General features: G+C 40.3%; 1 protein-coding gene across 3 annotated transcripts in view; it reads right to left on the bottom strand.

Moving 5' to 3' along the window:
* Window positions 1–27,885, bottom strand: part of TUB (TUB bipartite transcription factor) — a 119,124-nt gene that overhangs the window by 78,532 nt on the left and 12,707 nt on the right. The window contains exon 1 of one of the 3 annotated variants that reach the window (XM_026668348.2): window positions 15,643–15,901. The exons of the other annotated variants lie outside the window; for them this stretch is intronic. Coding sequence (XP_026524133.1) covers window positions 15,643–15,668 — 26 coding nt within the window. The 5' untranslated portion in view covers window positions 15,669–15,901. Of the gene's footprint in view, window positions 1–15,642; window positions 15,902–27,885 lie in introns of those variants that run through there. 3 annotated transcript variants of the gene reach the window in all.

Raw genomic sequence — 27,885 nt, 5'->3', positions numbered from 1 at the left:
AGGGTCTCCTGCTTGGGCGGGGGGTTGGATTAGATGATAAGGTCCCTTCCAATTTTGATTATCTGTTATCTGTTACCTCCAGTGATGGACCTCCTCCAACTTCTGGAGCAAGCACAACCCCAGGTGGCAAACTATTCCATTAATTAATTCTCTCATCAGGAAATTTCTCCTTCTAGTTGGATCTCTAACAAGCTTTCACTCATTATGTCTTGTCCTGCCTTAAAGAATAAGCCAATCACTTCATCTGTGTGACAGCCCCTCAATTAGTGGAAGGAATCATGCACACACACTCCCAATTCTTCTCTTCAGTAGGCTAGACATATCTAACTCCCTCAACCATTTGTCATATGATTTAGCCTCCAAACCCTTTATCATCTTCTTCCCCTTCTCAGAACCTTTCAAATTTTAACCCCAGTCTTGTATCTGAAGATCAACTAAACTGTCTGATTATTTTTAGCACATTCTGGCTTTGCATGCAGAATTGTGATGCCAAGTTTAATGCAGCTTAGATTGCTGGTCTTCACGGTTCCAAAACTGCTCTGACAGATAAGGATGGGTTAGTCTAACACTTCTGCAGGCTAAAAGCCAGGGTCTTTTTCATTAATAATATGCTGAGAAATGTAGTAAGTACTGTATGAAAAATTCTTCTTTGTGCTTTGTGACAGTGAGAACAATCAACCAGAAACCTTTGATGGGTTTTTGTCCTCCCTAGAATGTTATACATTTATTTTGCAAGAAATGCTTTTCTTTCCGGCTTATTCTCTAGCACTGACTCTGTGTCCTTATATTTCAGGTCCGAAGCTGTAGCAACAAAGGAATGTTTCTTGAAGTATTGCATCTTGCTGTGTCATACATCATTGTAATAGCCTTCAAGATTTAGGAAATTTGCAGCGAATAGCTGTGAAGTTTTGGCACTTTAAAAAAACAAATATTTATGGAGTAGCTGCTGTTCAACGGATACTGTCAACATGTTTTATTATTCTGTCAATAAGGGCTTTGTAGAGCCATACTATTTACTGCTTTTATTTTGAGTAGGGAGCAGGACCATTTTGCCTAATCCTATGTGATTTTATACAGTATATTGTGTGGGCTCCTTCTGGGTTCTGTCAGCCATGACCACTTGATGGCACAGTTGTGTTGCAGCAAAAGTTCTCGGAGTTGATCAAGGATACCGAACAGAAAAATAAACATAGGAAGGTAGTGGGGTCAACAAATTGCATAAATTGTTGCAAGGCTGGCTAAGGAGTTCTGGAAGTTGAAGTCCACAAGTTTTAAAGGAGCCATAGTTGCCCACTCCTGGCCTAGATTGTTAAAGTGCTCACATACAAAAAAGTACAAACCCACTCCCCATGTATTCCAAGTAGAAATGCTGAAATGATACTGCTGATTGTAATTGATGACATGTGGCTGCAACAAGGTGAGCAATCTATGCAACTGGTTTGTACAATTGGAAAGGTAAACATCTCTGCCTCCCTCCTTCTTGACAGCACCGGTACCTGCTGCCCACCTACTATATTATCGTCCCAGCTCTGTGCTTCATTACCAGATTAGAACTGAGGAAGATCCCATTTGGAAGACCCTCAAGTTTTGAGTTCTTCCCTAACCAAGAGTACTCTAGAAATATTGGGATTGAAGCTATTTGATTTGAAATTGCTGGCTTGGAATTCCAAAAGCTACATCTGGAAGAGTTTGGGAAAACTTCATTACGCCAGAACCAGATACATGGCAAGTCATCATTCACCGCTTTCAGAATCACTAATGTGCAATATATTTAAACATATCAATCTTATGTGTCTAATTAACCAGCTTGTTACTTCTGTGATATTCTTTTAAAATCAAATCTATTAGTACATACCCAGCCATTCCATTGTCTCTCCATCATTACTACTTTTATGGAGGACTTGGTACTCTTTGAGCTTGGTTGGTTTTCTGCAGATGTTTTGTTACTCAGCTAGGTAACATCTGCAGTGGGGTTTGCATTCTGTTTATATTAAGTAGCTTTCCCTGTTCGTATTAATGAGGTGATGTTTTCTCCTTGATAGTTCTTTGATTAAGTATTGTTCATTGCTTGATGGAATCATAGTAGAGGAAGGGAGCTTGGGCGGTCTTGAATTAGACCACTCAAATGTATAAACACGAGTTTTCTACATTCATGTATCTTAGATGCTCTCAGACTTTATCCCTACTCTCTGCACCAGTTATATGAAGGAAGGCTAGAGAAACAACAACAGTGGAGCCTAACTTGTATGAACATCACTGGGTTCTTTGCCCTTTATAAGTTTGAGGGCGTCTAAAAGAGTACCCCTACTTGTATTTGGTTGCCAGGTACAAGAAACCAGGAGCCAGGTTTCAAAAGTATTATGAGTTAATTAATTAATTAATTCTCTCATCAGGAACTTTCTCCTTCCTTCTAGGTTGAATCTTTAACAAGCTTTCACTCATTATGTCTTGTCCTGCCTTAAAGAATAAGCCAATCCTCTCATCTGTGTGACAGCCCCTCAAGTAGTGGAAGACAGTTATCATCAGACATGATATTCTTCCGATTAAAATCGGAATTCCGATTTTTTGGGGAATCGTCCACCCCTTTTCCCCCCTTCTTCTCCTCCTTCCCCTCCCCTCGGAGGCCCCGAGTCAGGAGTTGCTACCGCTGGCGCGGCTCTGCGTGGCTCCAGTCCCGCGTTGCCTCAGGAAGGGAAAGGCAAAAGGAAGAGCCGCGGCAGCACTTTGCAACAGCAGCAGCGGCTCCTGGTTTGCCTTTCCCTTCCCGGGCAACGCGGGACTGACTGCGTGAGCGCGCGCGGCGGCAACTCCTGACAGCCCCAGCCGGATACCTGAGCGGAGCCCGGGCGGTGCGAGCGGAGCCCGGGCGGTGCGAGCGGAGCCCGGGATCCACTCAGGTATCCGGCTGGGGCTGTCAGGAGTTGCTACCGCCGGCGCGGCTCCGCTGCTCCAGTCCCGCTGCCTCGGGAAGGGAAAGGCAAAACCAGGAGCCGCTGCTGCCGTTGCAAAGCGCCGCCGCGGCTCTTCCTTTTTGCCTTTTTGCCTCGGTGCAAGCAGAGCCCGCTGAGCGGCAGGAAAAGGGAGCTGGGCAGCGATTTCTTGGCGCACGGTGGGGGGGTCTCTTTTGGCTGGCCCCGATTTTTTTTTCAGAGGGGAATATCATGCCTGTATCATGCACCCCCTCCCCCAATTCTTCTCTTCAATAGGCTAGACATATCTAACTCCCTCAACCATTTGAGGGTTTATATAGTTTATATAGTACTATGAGTACTATACACAAGAATATGAATTACTAATGGCCATGGCAAATTGACACTAGATAAGAGTCCAATGGAATTCATAGCTGGACTTAGATCTCTTGTGGGATAGCAGTGACTCCAAACTGATGATGCATTGGACTCCACCCTTAGGTTTAGCCTGGTCATCCCCTACATCAGACCTCCTATGCATTTCAAACAATGTGACCTCTGTGATCATATTAAGAGCAATTGCGTTCTCTTCGCTGATGACGTAAAGCTGTTCAATACCACAGACAATACTGCTACCCTACAAAAAGATCTTGACTATGTATCAGAATGGTCAAACAAATGGCAACTTCAAATCTCAACAAATAAATGCTCTGTCTTACATATTGGCAAAAAAATCAGAAAATAAAATACAAGCTGAATAATCAAGAACTTGTTGATGACCCAAGCTCTGTAAAGGACCTTGGAATACTCACCTCTAATGATCTAAGTGCTAGAGCCCACTGCAACTACATAGCCAAAAAGGCATTAAGAGTTGTTAACCTAATCCTACGTAGCTTTTTCTCTGGTAATATCACACTACAAACCAGAGCATACAAAACATTTGCTAGACCAATACTCGAATACAGTTCATCAGTCTGGAATCCACATTACGTATCTGATATTAGCACAATTGAGAAAGTCCAGAAATATTTCACAAGAAGTGTTCTCCACTCCTCTACTCGTTGTAGAATACCTTATGCCACCAGACTTGAAATTCTAGAACTAGAAAACCTTGAATTACGCCGTCTTCGGTCTGGCTTAAGCATGGTATATAAAATCATACATTGCAATGTCCTACCTGTCAGTGAATACTTCAGCTTCAACCATAACAACACAAGAGCACACAATAGATACAAACTCAAAGTAAACCGCACCAAACTTGATTGCAGGAAATACGACTTCAGCAATAGAGTGGTCAATGTCTGGAATACTCTACCTGACTCTGTAGTTTCTTCCCCAAACCCCAAAAACTTTAACCTTAGACTGTCTACTATTGACCTCACCCCTTTCCTAAGAGGTCTGTAGGGGGCGTGCATAAGCGCACCAACGTGCCTACCGTCCCTGTCCTATTGTTTCTCTTATTCTTTTATTTTTCATATATGTACCCATTTCATGTATTCACAACTATGTATACTCTTATACTTATTATCTTGTAAACAATTGGCAAATCAAATAAATAAAATAAATAAATGTTTATCCAAGTTTTGAAACCAACTGTGAGATAGAGGCATTTCCTTTCTGCAAGACTTCAGTCTCAACTGGTTGGCTTTGAAAGCAAGAAGGTGAATGTGTGTTGGCTTTTCATGACTGGGTATGTCTTAAGACTTATTAAATCTTCGGAAAGGGCCGTCCTTAGAGCCATCTTCTGAAAGGAGAATTTGCAAGAGAATTGATTGAAAGGGGTGTTTGGGTAACAGTTAGAAAATAAGCTTCTGGGACATTTTCATTTCATAACAGTTTCTGAAAGTTAGGATTAACCACTATAGAAAAAGCCAAGGCTACTGAAAGAGCTACACTTCAAGTGCAACCCTGTAAATCTCATGGGAAGGGCAGGATATAAATTTCAGTCAGATGCAAATAAATATTGAAATAAAGCATTTCCTTTCTCACAGGCTCACTGTGACATACAGTAAATGACAATGGATAAAGTCACACACACCCAAACTCCCAAGATAATAGAACAAAGGCTGTGAAAGAGCAGAGTCTACAGAGGTTACAGTATATCTTGTGTGTGTGTGTTTAAATTGTTCATTCTAATTTTCTGAAATATTTCAAAGAATTTATATTAGTGCAAATCAAGGCCTTCCTAAATTCCTTTCATTCATCCATTTGCACTTCCATCCTGACCAGTTTAAAAGAAGCAGATTTGGGAAGCTCACAGCAGGGTTAAGTAAAAAGAGATCAAGAACCTCTGTGGCAAAAGAGATCTCCTTACATCCCTGGTATCAATAGCTCACATGGAGAGGTGTCCAAAACAGGCAGTCCTGATTTAGCAGCCATAGTTGGGATGGGCAACTTGGTCGTTAAATGAAGCGGCTGCTATGTAAAACCACAACTGTGCTTGTGCTCTTACTTCTGCTTTGCTTTGCTGACCATTGAAGATCATAAGTTCAAGTATTGTCTCCAAAGTTACTTTTTCCTTCAAGGCAGTTGATCAACATTGGAGATATATTTAATTAGTGTTGAGCAGAAATAGAATGGTAACCTATTTTCCTCAACTTTATGAAAACTTTTAATTTACAGTTTTCCTTTTAATGAAATATTATTACTCTATGGTTTTTTCTATTGCTTTAGGTTATAAATAAAGGTCAATACTAAAGAGTGACAACAGAAAGGACATTTAATGTTTTCTCTCAGCAAGAATTTTTTAAGGAAAAGTTCTCCCATCACATCTATTTTAAGCATACAACAACACCCTTGGTAGAGATTATTAACTTCATAGATAAGCAGAGGTTTGTATTTGAGCCTTTTAAAACCGTCATATACCATATTTTAGAGGATGTGAATGATATAAATTTGGCAGAGGAGAAGGAAAGAAAGCCACCAGTTTATAGGTGAATAATTTTCTTAGTGTTACAGTTCAATGTACAGTATGCAAGTGGAAATCATTTTGGAGGTGGATAAAAGCACTTATGTATATGAAAAGACAGGTTGCATCTTTAAAAGTAGTTTCAGAAAGTGTGAACAGATGTTCCTTAATATGCCTAGACATTTGGGTTTAATTGCTGAACTTCGTAAGCATTTACTCATGTAGTATGGCTATATTACTATTATCCTTCTCATCTGTTCCACTATTTTTTCTTGTTTCATTGTATCATTATTATAATTATTATTACTTTTTATTATATTATCTCTTTTGTTCATTAAACATGAAACTCAGTTAACTAAATATTTAGAAATGTATTACAAATATAATTGACTGGTGCTGATGATTGATACAGGTTGCTGCCAGCATCCTAGGTATTTTACTGTTTTTTTGTTTTGTATGTACAATGAATGCTTATGCAGCAGAGAAAAATTCCTTCACTTGGCTAAATAAAGTATTCTATTCTAACTAGGTCAGCAACAAAAAAGCAGAATAAGTATAACAGTCCATAGACAGGCCAGTATGGATGAGAGTAGTTTCCTCAATAAATTCTTTAACTTAATTGTGTGGAAAAATGTTTACCAAATTTCACCCCCTAATTATTAGTTTGTCAAATCTTCAACTTGCTTGATGATGAATTCTGATGACACCAAAGCCTTGTATTCTTGTTCTTTTGCCAGTTGTACGCATCATTGCACTTTGCATTGTAATATCTTAAATTCAGGTTTGGCATTAGGTTATGTTTTGTTTGTAAATGTCAACCCAGATTAGAAACAAGCAGAGGAATTGTTGCATGCTTTAAACCTAAGCTATGATAGATGGTGTGTTCTACAATCAGACTTCATCTTATTTCATGATGACCATCCTGTATTTCTTCTACCTGTTCACACTTTCTGAAGCTACTTTTAAAAGTGCAACCTGCCTTTTCATATACATAAGTGCTTTATCCACCTCCAAAATGATTTCCATTTGCTTTTCTGTAGACAAGTACTTGTCGTGTCAGATCTGCTATGCACCAAGAGAAATCCCCGAGGGCTACCCTTATACAACTCTCTCGCCCTTCCTTCTGTGGCAGAAGATTAATATCAGTTAAACTAATCATTTCTGGCTGAAGTGATAATTTCTGGGAAGTTATCAGATTTGAAATTGCTGGTTTATATAATCAGTTCAGTATACTTTAAACACAAAACATATTCCAATCATTCAGTAATACTAGTCTCATCCAGCTGTTTCTTCTCCATGCACACACATCCACGCTTGATTCTTAGCTCTTCACTTTGATTGTTCCAGCTCACTGACCCAAATCATTCTTCAGTTGAACCCTGCAGAATGACTTCTGGAATATAAGCTATTCAACTCTCCTCACCTAGGGTCCTAATTCACAAGTGATTGTACTACATGATCTCCATGAATTAGAACAGCTTGAACTGCTCTCCTCAAGTATCATACATTCTGAAAAGAACAAAAGTTCATTCCTGAAATAAATGAAAAGTTGACCTGAGCATTATTATCACATCGTACCTGTACTTTGCCAGCTGCACTGACTTCCAGATCATTCAATTCAGAGCTCTGGTTTTAACCTCTGAAATCTTCCATAGTTCACAGATGGAATGAGTGCAAAACCTTTTGTCTGAATGGCTGCCAGCCCACCTGGATTTACTGAAGAAGCAGTCTGAGGAAAGGAGAAAAAGGGGCAGGGGTTCCACTCAGTTTCTGAGGTGGTGTCCTTGAGGCACCTAACTTGACAACTAACTTGCTTTTCGGGTTCATATAGCAACTTAATGGTGTGTGTTTGTGTATTGCTTATGTATATGTTTAATTTGCCAAGCTTTTTTATGTGTGTGTGTGTGTGTGTGTGTGTGTGTGTGTGTGTATATATATATATATATATATATATATATATATATATATATATATATATATATATATATATATATATATATATATACATACATACACACACACATATATATGTTTTCTTAAGTTTTGCGGGTACTTACATGTATGGTATTCAGCTTTGTTCGGGTATTTTCCCACATCATTGTAGTTGTGCTTTTAAAGTTGTAGCAACGTTTGGCAGAATCTCATCTGCCATCATCAGGCTTCTGTATTGTGTCCGTCTGTGAGTCAAACAACTGTGGGGGCCTGACTCACAGACGAACACTATACAGAAGCCTGATGATGGCAGATGAGATTCTGCCGAAACGTTGCTACAACTTTAAAAGCACAACTACAATGACGTGGGAAAATACCCGAACAAAGCTGAATACTATACATATATGTATATATGTATATACTGTATATACTGTATATACTGTATACATGTATACATATATGCATATATACATGTGTATGCATATATAAATGTATATGTGTGTGTGTATGGTGTGTGTATATTGTATATATACCAACATAAAGTGGGAGCACTATGTTTTGACCTACCTACCACTAACACTCTGTGTGTGTGTGTTTGTGTACGTGTGCGTGTGTGTGTGCGCGCGCGTGCGCAAAAGCCATTGTTGCTGAGCTAAGTATCCATGCACTGAAGCAGGCCATCATTTTGCTGAATGGAGGCATTTCAAAGGGCTATTTGCTCAGATACCCAATGAAGTGAAGCACCCCTTCAAAGTACTACACACTTTAATCACCATGGCATTCACTGGCAAAAGGAAGAGAGGCCTAATCTGCCAAAACAGAAAAATGTCCAACTCTTAACAATCAACCTATATATATTTTTGCAGAAAAATTATTACACATTTATTTTATTTCACAATCTAGATAAGATGCGACAATGGAGGGACACTTCATAGAAATATTGCCATCTGGATTACTTTTGCCCCTTCTGCTTCTGTGCTTCCCAGAAATGGGAATGGGAATTACAAGGGGCTGCAAAGACAGAGGAGTTCCACTTGGTGGCACCCTGGATCCAGTTTCCATGGAAATATGAAAAGCCTGCATGATTGCTGTGGAGCATTTCCATGGAAACAAGCTAAGAAAAATGTGTACAGAAGAATTGACTACTTTTGTAGTGCTAGCATACATCAATTACCGCTACAGTACATTATTTCCCCATTTTTAATTGAATTCAGGTAAAACAAACATATACAAATATTGATAACTTTAAAAAAACATTAAACATGCTTTTGCTCGTCAATGAGCCATTCTACATATGGGATTGTGATAATGTCATGATTTCAGCAACACTTTATGATATATAACCTCACAACAATTCTCCCAGCATCTCCCTATGGATGCTACAGCTCTAAGAAGCTACCTCAATTCGGAGACTCATTTGTAAAGGGTTTTGGCACCAGCCCTGGGCAATGTCCATCTCCCATATCTCCCATTAACAACAGTTCCAGTTTCTGCTTCCTGCAGAAACACACTTTTTAAAAACAAAAACTTTATTAAATATTAAAAAGATAAATACAAAATATAAAGTGCAAAACATGTCGTTAAAAATGAAAAACACTAGACACACTACACATTAATTAGACTGTGCTTATATATCAAATATTATTCTAATACTTATTTCATATATCTGGTTATTACTCATACTTTAACCTCTTTATACTATTCCTTATTTATTTATTTACTCACTTGAGCCTCTAAGAGCTTTCAGAAGTCAGATCAAGGGTAGAATGACACTTCCAGTCCCTGCTAGGTTTTGTGGGGAATTGAATGAATGTTTTGCTCCCTGAAAACAACAACCTATAAAAAAGGGGGTAGAGCCCCACCCCAATGTTTTTTTAAAACTGATGGCAGGTGTCACAGGTGTTCTCTCCAAATGGTTGTCATGGGATAATGGGGATTTGTTCAATTATTCCTGTTGAGAGCATAGTTAGCCACACATGCTCATCAGTCAGAAAGTCAAAAAAGCTATTGGGTTGCTCCCTTCTATCCTTTTCAATTTTCCTGTATAAGAATTTGTGGATTCTGAAGTTTCATAGAACATAGAAAAATAGGCTTGGAGGTCTTCAAATTCACCCCCCCTGCTAAAGGCAGGAGATTTTACACCATCTTGGCCAAATGGCTATCCAGTCTATTCTTGATAACCACCAGTGATGGAGCACCTACAACACTAGGGGACAAGCTCTTCCAATGTTTAATTGTTCTCACTCTGAGAAAATTTCTCCTTACTTCTGTCTTTCAGGGAAGGGATTAGAAGCCAGCTTTTTTTTTTTTCCTAACAGCCCACAAACTTCAGAACACATTTTCTCCAGATATATAATTAGGTCCTTCTCTCCGTCCATTTTGCAAAGCAGATAAAGGTATACAGGTATTAATTCACCAGGCCTTAGGTCCTGATTGAATGATTGAGGTCCCTCATGTTTATGCATGGAGGTTGTTTGGCTGATTTGTTTAGTATTATTTCCACTTTACTCTTGCTTTGTTGTTCACCCAGAATCTTAAGTGGTTCGGGAGGCCTATTAACATTGTAAAAATAAATAATAATGTAGTTTTTTTCTGGCAAAAATTAAACCAGCTAAAACATTTTTTAAAAGAAAGGAATGTTTGTATGTTAACTTGAAAATTACTATTCCAATAGTGAGCAAGTCTGGTTATTTTTCCACAAGCATGAATATAGAAATAATCAAAAAAAGTTTAATTAGATCAATTCAATGCTTAGATTAGGCAAAGTCAAAATCTTTTAAAAATCCCAAGATCTGAAGATAACTTCAAGCAGACTGATAAAAACAAACAAAATGAAAAAAGTAAAGAGAAAAAAAAATCTGATATTATGTTGGCATTTAACTACAGTCTTTCTTAGAATGTGGAATTAGGATCATTTAATACCTTATTTTCAATTCTTTTTTGAATCATTCAAAACAGAAGAATAAGCTTTAATAGAATATTCATTTTAATGACAGCAATTGCTCCTAACAAAGATAATTTTAACTTTTTCCATCTACAAAAACCCTGCCAGTATATTTTCCAGCTCTGTAATTAGTTGCTTTTAAATAGGTTCTTAATTTTTTTGTCAGATAAATCCCCAAATATTGAACCTTTTTAGCAGTGACATTAAACCCCATTTTGAAGATCTACCTCCTTAAAGAACTGTGTGAAAGCAGGAGATTCTAGAATGTAGCCTTCAGACCATGAAAGAATATACAGATTCTTCTGGATGACATTTATAAGATAAAGATTTATGGAAAAATAATGGGTAGCGTTCAACAAGCAAGATGTCTCTGAAGAGCTCAAGGTTGACTCAGCCGTCCATCCTTCCGAGGTCAGTAAAATGAGGACTCAGATTGTTGGGGGCAATAGTCTGACTCTCTAAACAGCTTAGAGAGGGCTTAAAACACTATGAAGCAGTATATAAGTCTAAGGGCTATTGCAGTTGCAATTGGGAAGCAAAGAAAAAGAGAAAGGAAGCGTTTTATTGACATGATGTGTGACTTAAATGCCTAGAGGGTATAAATCTTACACCTGAAGAATTAAATTAATTAATCACTTAATCTTTAAAAATTCAAGGGTTTGTTGTCTTTTACAGCAATAGCTGTTTAGAGTTCTTGACAGCAGTAGAAGTTTACTTGCTGTAGAATAAGGATTCTTCATTAAATCTAAAAGGTGTATATATATTTTTATATAGCAACATTTTATCTGCCTAAACAAGCGCAGTTAAAGAAGGGCAATGCAGAATTCTTTCTTCAGCACTTTAAGAGCTACCTTGGAGATGGGTCATGAGGGAACTATCTTTCAACAGGTTTTGAAATAACTGTTGAAAATGCCAGTTTAGCATCTGCTGATGTGTGTTGTTGGCTTTATATGTACACCAGAGCAAAGAAAATAGATTTCTGAGGAAACGTCAGCAGTCTGGGTCAAGAAGGACAAGGTTTCTTTGCTTTTTAGAACTGACAGCTTTAACCCTTTTTGAAACAAGAAGATAAATCAGAGGTCTCTAAACTTGGCAACTTTAACACTTGTGGACTTCAACTCCCAGAATTCTCCAGCCAGCTATGCCCTTCTCAGAAATCCAATTCCAAAATGTTCCATTCACAGCGTTTTTTCCTCCTCTCCCCTTCAAACATACTGTCCCTTCAAACATGCTCTTTTTTTTATGAAAAAGATTATTTTGTTCAAGACAAGGTTAATGCAAAATACAAAACAACAGAAAAAAGACAATAAAGAAAAAATGACAAAGAACACAAAACAATAAAAAAGGTGCATTAACCCTGTAGTTGAATACTGATTAATATATTACTACATTACTTCCCACTCCTTGTGAAACAGGCTCTCTTTAAACTACTAAATCGATTTGCAAATTATTGGCCTGTCTTCTGTATTTGTGACAAAGTAGTTAACAGAAATAATAATAATATAATAACAAGAACAACAACAACAACAACAATAACAACTTGGTTGATACCTAAAATGCTGGCAGCAACCTGCATCAACTATCAGTGCCAGTCAATTTTATTTGTGATACATTTTTAAATGTTCAGTTGACTCAGTTTCATGTTTAATGAATAAAAGAGGTAATAAAACAAAGCAAAATTAAAGTTTCTCTGTTAACAAACTGTTATTGTAATCCACTCGTAGAAAATTGACCATGGCATCTTATCTATCTCAAATCATCAAACATCCTTCCTTTCCTCCCAGGCAGATTGGGAAGGATCCAGAAAAGCTGGAGAAGAATGAGGACAAATCCATTCTGTTGGTGCAAAAGACCCAGTAGGATACAACTCAAGTCAGAAGTTTTCTGTCTAACCCCCAAGATAATGTTAATCTTGGTCAAAGAGGAAGTTGTTATAGAAAGAACCCATGCTTGACTAATGTGTCAAAAGGAACATCAGGATCTAAGGGATTAGAAAATTATTTATTGGACATTTATTATATAATGATTACCTTGACAGCCTCAATAAGGTCACTTCTCTCATTATCTGTCAAGCAAATACTGGGAAACGCTAACTTAATATACAAGTAGCCCTCAACTTATGACCACAATAGAGCCCAGAATTTCTGTTGTTAAGTGAGACATTTGTTAAGTGAATTTGCCCCATTTGAAGTGAATTTGCCCCATTGTTCTTGCCACAGTTGTTAAGTGAATCACTGCAATTGATAAGTTAGTAACATGGTTGTTAAGTAAATCAGGCTTCCCCACTGATTTCGCTTGTCAGAAGGTTGTAAAAGGGAAGCATGTGACCTTGGAACACAACAACGGTCATAAATATGAACTAGTTGCCAAGCATCTAAATTTTGATCACATGATCGTAGAGATGCTGCAAAGGTTGCAAGTGTGAAAAACGGTCATAAGTCACTTTTTTCAGTGCTGTTGTAACTTTGAACAGTCACTAAATGAAAGGTTGTAAGTTGAGGACTACAGATACATGATTTTTTTAGAATATTATTGAAGGCCAGGGAACCTGCAATGGGTCAAAAAAAAAGTTCGTGGGAGCCCCAACCATTTAATAAAATCTTTGTCCCTTTTTAAAATGTGCAAAAAACCTCAGTCAAAGAACAATTCAAGAGTTTATTTACTTTTCCTTTTTTTTTTACTTCTGAGATTTTCAGTGAAGGCAGCATAAAATACAACAACCTTTTATTATAGCTACTAAAATATAATTTTGTACCATTCTTTTTAAGGCAGCAGCATCTGAGGGTTGAACTGGGAAAAATACGATAACACCATTTTGAAAAATTGATATTTGAGAAATACTGACAAGGTGCCCAGAATTTAAAGCTAGTAAGGCATCCACAACACTCAACTGAACTGAAATATACTGTTTTCTGTGTAGATGTCTTATTTCTGTATAGTAAGATGGTTAGAAAAATTCCATTTCTTTGTAAGATAATTAAAGATATCTGGTGCTCTTGTGTTACAATGCTTACTTACATATATTTTATTTATTTATGATTTATTTAGTGTATGGCAATTTATATATACACCGCATAATATAAGATGAAAATTTGTAAGAGCTAACACAATCTACTCACAAAAACTGTTACTATAGAATTGAAAGCAATTCTGAAACATTATATTAGACAACTAAAGTTATAGCCAAAAAGTGATTGCAATAGACAACTGAGGTCCCTTCCACTCTACCATTCTAAAACATCCTGAAGCCATTTTTTGCCATCAAATAAATAGATTATTTTATTTTTTATGTCTGTGTTATCCCAATATAAATCTTAGAATAGCTACAAAGCTCTAGCCCAGGGGTGTCAAACTCGATTTCATTGAAGGTTGCATCAAGATTGTGTTTGACCTCAGGGGGCTGGGTGGGCATGGCCAGGGTGGGCATGGCTAGGTCAACTTCACTTGTGTCAGGGGCACCTGTGGTGACCTGGGCGGGGCTGGGGGGGATCTATTGTTTCCAGTGGAGGAAGGCAAGACCAGTGAGAGCACCAAACCCTTGTCCTCCATCTTGCCGCCTGCTGGAGGCCAAATGCTAAGGCAGGACTTTCCTTCCTTCCTTCCTTCCTTCCTTCCTTCCTTCCTTCCTTCCTTCCTTCCTTCCTTCCTTCCTTCCTTCCTTCCTATCTTCCTTCTTCATTTTCTTCTTTTTCTTTCCCTTTTCATTCTCCTTTCTTCTTCCTTCCCCTCTTTCCTTCTTTTTCTTTGTCTTTCTTCTTTCCCTTTCTCCTTTCCTGTCCTTTCTTGGATGCTTAAATGCAAAAGAGGAAACATTTCTCCTTTTGTTTTGTTTTGCTTTTAGTTTGTTTTGCTAGCCCTCTGCCAATGAAAATGGAGCTGGAGGGACCATGCATGGCCCCCTCGGGCCCCATTTTTTGCCTGGACAGCCTTCTGCAGCCTTCTGCCAGTGAAAACAGAGCCCGGAGAAGCCATGTGTAGGCCCCCTGGGTGCCATTTTTGGCCTGAATGGCCTCCTGCAGCCCTCTGCCAGTGAAAATGATGCACATGGCCCCCCAGGAGGTTGTTCAGGCCGAAAATGGGACCGGGGAGGACCACGAGCTCCATTTTTGCTGGCAAAGGCACCTCAGGCTGGTCCTTTGCTATTTGCAGGGTAGCCCCATGGGCCAGATCTGAGCACCCCATGGGACAGATCTGGCCTGCGGGCCTTGAGTTTGACACCCCTGTTCTAGCTCATTACAAACATTCCAGAGTGTTTTTTTTTTTATCTTGACCACTTTCTTTTATGGTAGGAGAAACTGTACTACAATTTCAATACAGATCATATAAATAGGAAATATGAAATGCCTGGTCTGCTTACAGTTAAATATCTCTTTCAAAGCCTTTTCCATGGATGTATTGTTTAATGGTGCTGTCCTGTGTGTGTTCACTCAGAGGTACATTCCAGTGAATTGAATTGGTTCGACAATGAAGGAAACGTAGATTGAAGGATACTACAAACATTACAACTTATTTATAGGTCTGTTTGTCACAGCTGTCAGTTTCCCCACGTTTAGACTTTAGTCTTTTATTGCAAAGCATTAATATTCATCTGATAACATTTTCTCCCTTCACCTCACTCTAGTTTCACCCTTTATACTATTCAATACTCTTCTTCACACTGACACGATTCTGCAAGAACCTTTTATATGCAAAACAAGCATCATTTTTTGCAAGAAGATGAATTTTGTGGTGAAAAAAAATCACAGCATATTACCATAGACTGTAGGATGAGAAAGGCAGAAAATGCTAAAACTTGTGCACATTTCAGCAGGAAGTTCTCCCTTTATCAGGTATGTTAACTTATAATCTGAAAAGCTGTCAGTTGTGGCAACATAAAAGCAATGCATTTTATCACACAGCAGCAATGAAGCAATGAGGACTGGTATCTAACAACAAGATTTCATACTTACTAGTTTGTTGAATTATAAGAAGCCATGTTTGGTTCTGATTATAAATTTGAATGATTGGAAAGTTGTGTTATAGCTTGAATGAAATCCACTGATTCAGTCTGTCTTTAGTCCCAGGGGTTGGTTGATCTCTTCATAAGTCTCTCCAATACCAAATCTATTCAGCTCAGTTCCTAAAGTTGCCAGCACAATAGTGCAAATTGTTTCTTCTCAGGGTTATGTCACACACTTGATTACTTAGTGCTCAGTCATTTTCATCAATGTTTGAACTCCTCCCATTGTAAAGTATTCTGTTTGTGTTTCCATTAGCAGCAAGGAAATTGCATCTGCATACATGAATTACCAAGACAGACGCCTTTATAAATGTAGATATTTCTTTCTTTTATATATATGTATATGTGTGTATGTGTGTGTGTTGTGTATTCGTCTGACGAACACAATACAGAAGCCTGATGATGGCAGATGAGATTCTGCCAAACCGTTGCCACAACTTTAAAACCACAACTATAATGACATGAGAAAATACCCGAACAAAGCTGAATACCATATATATATATATATATATATATATATATATATATATATATATATATATATATATATGTATGTATGTATGTATGTATGTATGTATGTATGTACACATACACATACATATAAAAAACCTGAACCATTTTTAGATGTGCTTGTCAACAAACAAGAAGATGGAAATTCAGTATCACAAGGCCACAAACTCTCCACGCAATTGAATTTCAACAACAACCATCCACTGTCACACAAAAAGAGTTGCATCAGAACATTGTGTCACAGAGTGAGAACCCAAGCTGAACAGCTGGAGAGTAGATACCTACATAAACAATTCAGGCCGAGTCAGTACCCACAATCATTTGTTACAAGTTGTCTCTGCAACACAGTGGGGAAAGAAAGGAAGAAACAAGGTACAAGACCAACTACATGGCACACCCTGCCATGCATCCAAAACATTTTGGAAGCAGTAGAATGCAGTTTTAGGATCTGCAAGTGGGCATCGCACACTGCCTAGAGGTTACCATATGAGAACCAATTGTGCATTGGAAACATCATTTCGAGGTGAGAGATACTTCCAATGTAATCTATCAGATCCCCTGCATGATTTGGCCTTAAGACTATGTCGGACAGATGGGGAAGGAAGCTAACCACCAGATTGCAAGAACACAAGACAGTGGTCAGACAAGGAGACCTGAACTCATTGGTAGCCTCACATTGCACTGAAGAAGAACATACAATTCATTTTGCAGCTATTAAGACTGTTGGACAAGTAGACACAAAATCAGCCAGGGAAATGATTGAAGTCTGGGCAACAGGCTCGTAGTCAAGTCAACAGGTGTGCTGATTTACCATCAGCTTATCAAGTACTTAGGAGCCAAAGATTTGGCAGCAGGAGGAAAACAACAGCCAACAACTTAATAACCAGCCATCAACACCCCAATCAACATCTAAAAAGCCAAATACAACGGGCACCATATAGACACCACACACAGAATAGCCCAAAGCACATAAAGAGGTGTTCCCTGAGGATGGGCTCCAGCACAAGTCTGAAAGCTTGGAAGTGTAAACCTCTGGTCCCAGGGACCGACTCAGATTGGATTCTGCAACATTATCCTGGGACATGTATTCATGGGACCTTCATTTGTGACTATCAACTGTATGAAAGAAAGGTATCTATGGCCTGACTCTGACCACCAACTTCACTTTATGTCCAAAAATCAGGACTGATAAAAGGCTCCAAATGTCTAATTGTATAAGGACCTTGGGAGTTAGCCATTAAACTTGTGTAGAAGTCTGCATTCAGAGATTCTGTGGAGCATTCCATTTTTTTCCTACCAGAATATGCCACTTTAATCCTTAGGTGGCTGAACCAGAGGTGGTATTCAGCAGGTTCTGACCAGTTCTGAAGAACTGATAGCGGAAATTCTGAGTAGTTCAGAGAATCGGCAAATACCACCTCTGACTGGCCCCACCCCCATCTATTCTCTGCCTTCCGAGTACCACCTGATCGGCTGGGTCTTCTTTTGTTGCCCTGCACAGGAGAACGGAGCTGGAAAGCAGGTTAGTGGGGTGGGGAGGGAATGGAGATTTTACAGTAACCTTCCCCCAGGAGTGGGGAGGGAATGGAGATTTTGCAGTATCTTTCCCCTGCCATGCTCACCAAGCCACGCCCACCAAGCCACACCATGCCCACTAAAGCCATGCCCACAGAACCGGTAATAAAAAAAAATTGAATCCCACCACTGGGCTGAACCATATCCAGAACACAATAAATACCACCAATTCCAGGTTTACTTCTGTTCCTGGAACAACTAGACTGACACACTCAGATAAAAAAAAGCAGAATATCCTATGCACCGCACAAACAGTTTTGCATATGCTTGCTAACCACCATGATAAGGTCACTATTTTTAATCATTTTTTTAATTCTATTTTTAACAGATAAGAAAGGTTGGTCTTTTGTTGATTTGTTTTTGCTATAAAATTGAGGGTGGATAAGAACGCTTCCCTTGTTCACCCAGCAGACACTCCTTGATTGCCTGAGACATTTCCCCATTCATCTGTTGACCAGGAAGAAGATTCTATTCCTGTGACTTTGGATGTAATCCAAAGAGTTGGTTAGTCTTGGTAGCGGGCTTGCATATTCTAACCCCCACACACACAAAAAAGGAGACTTGACATCTTTAATCTACTAATCTTTGAAACAGTGGCATCTATTCTTTACAGCAGTGGTCCCTAACCTTTTTTGTACCAGGGACCAGTTTCACACAGAAACACTTTTTCAAGGACCGGGGGGGGGGGGGGAAGAGTCCGAGTTTGGTGGTTTGCTTGCAGACGTTTCATTACCTGACTAGGTAACATCTGATGTTGTTACCTAGTCGGGTAATAAAATGTCTGCCAGCAAACCACCAAGTTCAGGGAGCGCCAATGCCTCCTCATTGCAACCCTGAGCGACAGATATTCTCTTCTATTGGGACATTTAAAACGGAGGGTTTCAGCTGCAGATTCAGGAACTGCACTTGGCTGAGGAGCGCCTTCAAAACTGAGCGCTGGGCGGTGGCAGCCCACGGCTGTCTCCGCAGCTCAGGACAAGTCCCTGCAGGATGGCTGAGAAGCCCCGCCTCTCGGCCCTGCCTTCCTCAGCCTCATCCCTCAGGTGTCTCCCTCCCTCCCTCAGCCTCATCCCTCAGGTGTCTGCCTCGTTCCTCTCTCAGTCGGTCTCTCGCTCCTCCACCAGCCCAGGAAGAAACTGCTTCAAAGAAGCCGGCAGGGTGGCTTCCTGTCGGCGCAGCTCCTCCGAAGCGCCCGTTCACCCCCACACAGCCGCCCACGGTTCAATCCAGTGCTCTGTTCTGCCTGCCTGCTTGCCTGCCTTCGTTTCTGATTGTTTCGGAGCAGCTTTGGCTGAGAATAATAACTATTCGCCTCTTTTTCTCAGCCGAAGCTGCTCTGAAACAACCAGAAACGAAGGCAGGCAGGCAGGCAGGCAGGCAGAACGGAGCACTGGATTAAACCACGGGCGGCTGGGTGGGGGTGAACGGGCGCTTCGGAGGAGCTGCGCCGACAGGAAGCCACCCTGCCGGCTTCTTTGAAGCAGTTTCTTCCTGGGCTGGTGGAGGAGCGAGAGACCGACTGAAAGAGGAACGAGGCGGGAGGAAACCGCCGCTGAGCCGGAGAGCAGGACAGGCTTTGGTTGCTTCCTCCCTCCCCTTCTCTCCTTTGTGTTCTTGATCCCTGATCCCAGCAGCATTCACCGAAGGCGAAGAAAGCCGCCATTTTTATTTTATTTTTTATTTTTATTTCTTTGCGGCCCAGTACAGAGTGATCCACGGACCGGGACTGGTCCGGGGCCCGGTGGTTGGGGACCCCTGCTTTACAGCATATTTCCAAATCTCCATGGAATCTTTATTGAAGTATAGCACTGTGACACAGAGCATAGATTGTATTGTGTCTCTGCACTCATTACTACTTAAACCTCTAAACAAATATGTGTATTAATAAGTTGCTGCTTATTCCATTCAGAAGGAGGCGAGTGGATGTTGTTGATTTACTCTCCTTTCTACATGCTTTACCAGGGCAAAAGCCAACAAGTTGATATTTTAAATATCATCTCAAATTTGTAGACTAATCAATTCAGGCATCTGGCAATCAAGTTTCCTTTTCCATTTTAATCAAAATAGGGCTTTTCTTAGATTTGTAAAACAAATCGGAGCCCTTTCAAAACAAAAAAATAAAAATGATGCAACTGAAATAAAACTGCACCTTGCAGTTCCACCCAGAGGACACCAGGAGGGTTTCTGAGCGGTATTTTCTTCTGAAAGGGGTTCACAGTGCTTTGCAAATACTAACCAGTGTTCCACATTCCCATTACTTCCTGTTATCTTTTTTTTTAAATTCTTGTATTGTATAGCCATGGTTACTTTAATATTGTTTTAAAAAGAGCAAACTGGGAGCCTTTTCAAACCTTTGGGGAGCTCTGATTTAAGATCTTTGTTTTAGTCTGTACCCGAACCTTTTGCCCCAGCAGCAAATCTGTGATTCATAAATAACGGATCTTTGTGTATGTACTACCGTGTTTCTCACAAAATAAGGCCGGGCCTTATTTCTTTTTGAGCCCCCAAAAAAGGGCTAGGACATCTTTTCGGGGGTGAATTAATTTCTTCCCCCACCCCCTGCGCACCAGCGCCGTCTCCAACAACAGCATCTGAGTCGCTCCCGCTTTTCCCCTGTCCCCGTAAAACAGGAAAAAAAGATTTTGAGGTACCTGGGAGCGCCGCGTGCTGCGTTTAGTTTAATCCCGAGTGGCTGGGTGGGTGTGAGAAGAGCCAGCGGCGTCTCTGCTGCTTCTACGCTTGGTGCTCCAGCCTCGGGCTCTGCAAGTTTGCAAAGTCCCGGTGCACAGCCCGTTCCTGCATTCCAAGCACCCAGGCCGAGCTGCAGCTGTCCCTCTCTCACCAGCACCGTCTCCAACAACAGCGGCAGCAGCAGCAGGAACCGTGGAAGCGTTTCAGCCACTTCTTGGATGGGGGATCCACCTCTGTAACTTCCAGAGTTCCCGCCGCTGCTGCCACTGTTATTGGAGATGGCGCTGGTGAGAGAGGGACAGCTGCAGCTCGGCCTGGGTGCTTGGAATGCAGGAACAGGCTGCGCACCAGGACTTTTGCAAACTTGCAGAGCCCGAGACTGGAGCACCAAGGGTAGCAGCAGCAGAGATGCTCGCTCGGCTCTTCTCACGCCCACCCAGCCGCTCGGGATTAAACCAAAATGCAGTGCACAGCACTCAAAGGTACCTCAAAATGTTTTTTTTTCCTGTTGTTATGGGGACGGGGGGGAAGCGGGAGCGACTCAGACGCTGTTGTTGGAGACGGCGCTGGCGAGAGCACTGGTGGGAACCGTGGAAGCTACGGAGGCCTGAGAAGCGGCTGAAATGCTGCTGGACATCCACGCTGACGCCCCCTGCCTGCTGACCCGGGTAAGGGAGGGGTAAGGGAGCCCTCTGTGCTCCACCATGATTGGCTGTTAGGAGAGGCTGATGATGAGGTGTAGCTGCCCGCGGGGCACTCCTAATAGGAAGTTCCCCCCCACCTCCCCCCCAATTTCGCATGTTTTAAACTTGGCCTAAATTTGGGGGGAGGGGCTTAATTTCATTTTATGCCTAGAAAACATGCTGGGTCTTCCTATTTGGGGGGGGGGCGTATTGTTGGAGAAACACGGTATTTGCTTAAATCTCAGCTTTGCTGAAGCCACTTTCCAGCCACAAGGACATTTTCTGGATAATCAAAGCATTTTGGAAAAGGAGGTCCCTCAACTACTCCTAAGTATTTCTTTAACATTTCATCAATTAATAAAGGTAAATATAAAGGCTACCCTCTATCAAGTCGTGTCTGACACTAGGGGACAGTGATCATCTCCATTTCTTAGCTGAGGGAGCCAGCATTGTCCCAAAACATTTCTGTGGTCATGTAACCATCATGACTATACGCCGTGGTGCACAGAAAACTGTCAACTTCCACACTAAGTATCTACTGGCATTAGCATACTTTTGAACTGCTTGGTGGGCAGGAGCTGATACAAGTAATGAGAACTCATCCTGTCATTGGATGCTCTGGTTTCAAACCTAGGCTGTCAGTTTTCTAACTGACAAAGCTCAGTGTTTTTAAACTGCTGAGCCATCGCACCTCTTTAAACTCAGGCTAACAGTCTGAGTTTAAAGTCTGAGGATTTAAGACAGGGAACTTAGTCAATTTGCTTTGATTCCCCTCCATAAATGTTTAATATAAGGACACCCTCCCTTACAACAGAGAAGAAGAAAAAAGAGCATCCATGAAGTATTTGTTGTCTACTATTTTGATCCGCTGCCCATATGTGCTTTTCAGATAGACTGATACAACTCCCAGAATTTCAGCTCATTACATGAGCATGTCATTAGTTGTTACAAATGTTTTGTTTTGTTTTGCCCTCCAACAGAAGCCTCACCATCAAGATGGTTCCTACCAGTGGTGGGATTCAAACATTTTTACTACCAGTTCTGTGGGCGTGGCTTGGTGGGCATGGCAGGGGAAGGATACTGCAAGGATCCCATTCCCTCCCCACCCCACTAACCTGCTTTCCAGCTCCATTCTCCTGTGCAGGGCAACAAAAGAAGACCCAGCCGATCACTGGGACTCGGGAGGCAGAGAATAGATGGGGGCAGGGCCTGTCAGAGGTGGTATTTGTTGGTTCTCCCAACTACTCAAAATTTCTGCTACTGGTTCTCCAGAACTGGTCAGAACCTGTTGAATACCACCTCTGGTTTCTAGCCCTATTTAAAATCATAATGTGATCAAAACCATTACAAAACTCACTTGGTCAAATAATTGCAAATGGATAGGAGAGCATTAATAAGAGTTTCCAGTCTAAATCTTATGAAACTCAAATGCTTAACTCCCCTAGAAATCATTGCCAAAATTAAAATTGAAATGAAGTGGAGGAAAATTGATTTATATATCACCCCAATTTGTTACCAGTCTGCATGGCTTACATAATAGAACAATAGAGCCAAAAACATCACACAAGGGTTTCATCACCCTCTCTAACACAAAGACTGGGATTTTAAGGTCTTATTTAAATAGAACCAGTGTGGGAGCCCTACAAATCTCTTGGGACATGATGTCTAAAATGCTATGAGATTCATACATGCTTAAAACAAGTCCTTTAAACACAAGCATACACACACTCCAGAGAGCTGTGAAGTTAAAGTGAGAAACAAAAAAAATACTCATTTTAACACCATGCTACATATTTAATTTCAGTCTTTGCTTTTCATGTAAGAAGGTGATGGTTTAAGCCAGATGGTGGTGTTTCAGCTCTCCAAAGATAAAAGTTGTAGAAAACTTGAGATGATTGCTGTCATCACATGAACTGTGAAATTCCAAGAATGAGGCAGACTAGAACAAATATGTAATTTATAAGCTCTCCGGGCTGTATAGTTTTTATTATGCATTTTTTCTGTGGTTATGGAACTTATGCCAATTTTATTTTTAACTGCTTTTGGGTAGCTGTGACTTATTTTATTCCTTTTCAAAAGTATTTTAAACTTTAAAAAACATTTTAAATTGTTTAACCATTTGTTACTTAGACAAGTTATGTTATATACCCATCAGTATCAATGAATAAATGTTCAATTCATTTTTTTTCTTTTTTGGGGAATATAAATAAGACCCATTTTTATTTTTACTAACTAATATTAACTTAGCTGCAAATAGTACATATGTTTGTATTGAGCTACTCAAACTGCCTGCCTAGACTGAGCTGGTTAGGTTAGGTTAGGTTAGGTTAGGTTAGATTAGGTTAGGTTGGATTGAATTGAATTGAGTTTGATTGACTTGAGTTGGGTTACGTTAGGTTAGATTACGTTAGGTTAGGTTAGATTAGGTTAGGGTGGGGTGGGGTGGATAGAGATGGGTTAGTTGCATTGGAGTTACTCCTGTTTTTAGAAAATAACAGTAACATCAAAAATCACTCTCCCCACAACTTAATAACCTGTTATAATTATATTAGGAAATGTAAAGTAGAAAATAAGGAGACACGGTGGCTCAGTGGCTAAGACACTGAGCTTATCAATCAGAAAGGTTGGAAGTTTGGCAGTTCAAATCCCTAGTGCCGCGTAACGGAGTGAGCTCCCATTGCTTGTCCCAGTTTCTGCCAACCTAGCAGTTCAAAAGCATGCAAAAATGCAAGTAGAAAACTAGGGACCACTTTGGTGGGAAGGTAACAGCATTCTGTGTGCCTTTGGTGTTTAGTCATGCCGGCCACATGACCAGGGAGACGTCTTCAGACAGCACTGGCTCTTTGGCTTTGTAACATCGTTTCCCCATAGAGCCGGAAACGACTATGTGCATACGTGTGAGGGGAACCTTTACCTTAACCTTTAAAGTAGAAAATGAATTTACATTGCTGGCAACATTCAAGCATTGAAAACCTATTTTTAATAATCTTTTATATAGTGTTTATGAACGCTCAAGTAAAAAGAAAACAAACAAGACGTTATTTTTTTAAAAAAAAATCCCTCAAGTAATTGGAGCCATTTAATCAGCCTGTTGGGAATGATGATCTCTGTCTGGCTGCTGTTTACTGGCAGTTTGGATAGAAATGCTCAGCCCCCTCACTAAATTCTAAGCAAGCATCCTTCTTCCTCACCCTCTCCTTTTCTCCCTCCCCATCCCCAGAATAATCCAGAATAGAAAGTATGTTTAGAGATACTTCCAAAGCACTGACCAGCCTGGGCAGATAATCACCAATAGCAACAACATAGAATTAAACATCCCTCCTTCTTGGGCCTCAGGGCAATAAATAACTAAAACAGAGGCAAGAAATAGCAGCCTTGTGATTGCACTCAGGGGGCCATTGAGAGAATCTTCTCATTAAAGACAACCTTTAATGAAGGAAACAATTCTCATTGTTGGATGGTATTAATTCTTCCCCCTTGAGAGCAATGTCTGTACTGGCAATGCAGTACAGAACCTTGTTACAATTCCTTTGATTGCCTTACCGGCAATCGTTTGTGTAGACAAACTTCTTTAATTTTTTTTTAAAGAAATCACCACTTAAACACTGACATTTGGCAACTCCAAATCTCCACCAACAAATGCTCTGTCCTACCCATTGGTAAAAAAAAAAAATCAATATACCAAATACAAGCTAGGCGGATACGACCTCATTGATGGCCCTCACTCTGTCAAGAACCTCAGAGTACTCATCTCTAATGATCTAAGTGCTAAAGCTCACTGTAACAGCATTGCCAAAAAGGCATTAAGAGTTGTAAATCTAATCTTACAAAGCTTCTCCTCTGGAAATCTTGAATTGCTAACTAGGGCATACAAAACCTTTGCTAGACCAATACTCGAATACAGCTCTTCAGTCTGGAATCCGCACTGTATTATCGGACATTAATACAATTGAGCGAGTCCAGAAGTATTTCACGAGAAGAGTACTACACTCCTCTGCTTGCAACAAAATACCCTATATCACCAGGCTTGAAATTTCGGTCTTGGACAATCTTGAACTATTCCGCCTATGGTTGGACTTAAGCGTAGTGCACAAAATTATCTGCTACAATGTCCTACCAGTCAATGACTACTTCAGCTTCAACCGCAACAATACAAGAGCACACAACAGATACAAACTCAATGTAAACTGCTTCAAACTTGATTGCAGAAAGTACGACTTCAGCAACAGAGTGGTCAAGGCCTGGAATGCACTACCTGACTCTGTTGTTACATCCTCAAACCCCCCACTCCTTTAACCTCAAACTATCCACTATTGACCTCACCCCATTCCTAAGAGGTCTGTAAGGGGCGTGCATAAGTGCACCATTGTGCCTCCCATCCCTGTCCTATTGTCCCCATTTATTCGTACCTATTTCCTGTATTCTTATTCATGTTTATACTTATACCTATTATCTTGCAAGCGATTGATAAATCAAATCAAATAAAAAAAATAAAAAATAATAATACAAATTCCCATTTCATGAGCCTTTTGCCCTGTATGTTCATGTGTCTGTTGTATGTCATTTATTCACTTAACTTTTTGAAACCCTGACTTCCATTTTTCAGATCTGAAACACAGGTCATTTGCATATTCAGGTACAGCTGTTAAGTGAATGAACAAGATGAATCGCTGTAATTGTTCAGTTAATAACACAGTTGTTAAATGTATCTGGCTTCTCTGTTGACTTTGCTTCTCAGAAGGTAGCAAAAGGTGATCATGTGACCCTGGACACTGTAACGGTCATAAATATGAGTCAGTTACCAAGAGTCTAAATTTTGATCACGTGACTGTGTGGATACTGCAACAGTCGTAAGCGTGAAAAATCTTCATAAGTCACTTTTTTAAAGTTCCATTGCAACCACGAATGGTCACTAAGCAAACTGTTTTAAGTCAAGGATTACCTGTAGTCCTCATTTAGCCACCCACAACTTGGACCAGCAAAGTGATCCCCAAGTAAAACTGTGACTGTGCTTATGTTCTTTCTTTGGTTTTCTTTTGTTTTTTAGATATAGCAATAGCAATAGCACTTAGACTTATATACCGCTTCACAGTGCTTTACAGCCCTCTCTAAACAGTTTACAGAGTCAGCCTGTTGCCCCTAACAATCTGGGTCCTCATTTTACCCACCTCAGAAGGATGGAAGGCTGAGTCAACCTTGAGCCTGGTGAGATTCAAACTGCCAAATTGCAGGCTGCAGCAGAAGTAGCTTGCAGTACTGCACTCTAACCACTGCACCACCCGGGCACTGATATATAACAGTCATAAATGTGAGGATTCAGCATAAAGTTACTCTTTCATCATTATTGTAACTGCAAACTGTCACTAAGTGAGGCAGTCGCTAAAGGAGAGCTGCCTGTACATTCAGCAAAATGACAGTTCACTAAAAGATTAAACAATAACCTCTCTTGTTCCATAAAGGCATGAAGACTAAACATTTTGCTCCTCCCTCTGAATGGGGACTTGCAAGATCCTGTCAAAGGATAAGAGTTGGTGTTTAGAGACTGCAGAAAAGTGGCACGGAGAGATATATTTTCATTCTGCTTTTCATACAACTGTTTAAGATGGGTGACATGGTATCCTCTCCTATTGTTCCCCCACAATCACCATCCTGTAACGATAACTGTCCCAAAGTCATCCAAAAAACTTATGTAAACTAAAATCTGGATCCCCTTGTACAAGCTCAACACTTTAACCATACTAGCTCCATTCCAGAAGGACAAGTAAAACCTAAATCAAGAATGGAAATTTTTCGAGTCGTTTTCCAAGGTTCTAGTGCTAAAATAGGAAACTTGGTTCCCAACAACATTTACCACCAACTCAATTTCTGCTGATGACACTACTGTAGATCATTTAGTATCAGAGGTGGTATTCAGCAGGTTCTGACCAGTTCTGGAGAACTAGTAGTGGAAATTTTGAGTAGTTCAGAGAACCGGCAAATGCCACCTCTGACTGGAGATTTTACAGTATCCTTCCCCTGCCACACCCACCAAGCCACGCCCACAGAACCAGTAGTAAAAAAAATTGAATCCCACCACTGTTTAGCATGATAAAAAATAAAAACAATAAAGCATGGTGAAGATCTCCAAAGGGATATTTTTATGCTATGGGAATGGACATCAAAATACTGGTTTGCACAGAACTGGATAGATTAATATTAGAACTAAAAAATAAAGAGGAGACAGAATACTATGATAGATAGAACAGATTTTACCAATGGTTGAAACTGAGAGGTGGGAGTCAGAACGTAAATAAATTAGGCTAAATAGACCCAGAATGTAACATTATATACAGGGGTGGGATTCAAAAAATTTAACAACTGGTTCTGTGGGCGTGGGTTAGGTGGTGGGTGTGGCTTGGTGGTCATGTGACTGGGTGGATATGGCTTGGTGGTCATGTTATTGGCTGGGTGTAGCCAACTCAATATCACTCACATCGAAGCATGCATCTCCTCACCTGGCCTCTCATGACTGTGAGGATGCTGCAACTGTCGTAAGTATGAAAAATGGTCATAAGTCACTTTTTTCAGTGCCATTGTAACTTTAAATGGTCACTCCACACAAGCAAAGTACCAGCAAAGAAGGGGAAAAGAACTCCAGATAAGTTCCTGAGACAGGAAGTCTAGTCCTGTCAAGAATTTAATAAGGTTAATGGAGAGGCAGTTTCTGTAAGCAACCCCAGAATGTTTCCTTCCTG

This window comes from Notechis scutatus, chromosome 1 (assembly GCF_049901735.1).
Source record: "Notechis scutatus isolate UNSWTSFEM ecotype Mainland chromosome 1, rNotScu1.2, whole genome shotgun sequence".
NCBI lineage: Eukaryota > Metazoa > Chordata > Lepidosauria > Squamata > Elapidae > Notechis > Notechis scutatus.
The sequence above is the reverse complement of the archived record's forward strand: the minus strand, read 5'-3'. Positions and strand labels throughout refer to the sequence as shown.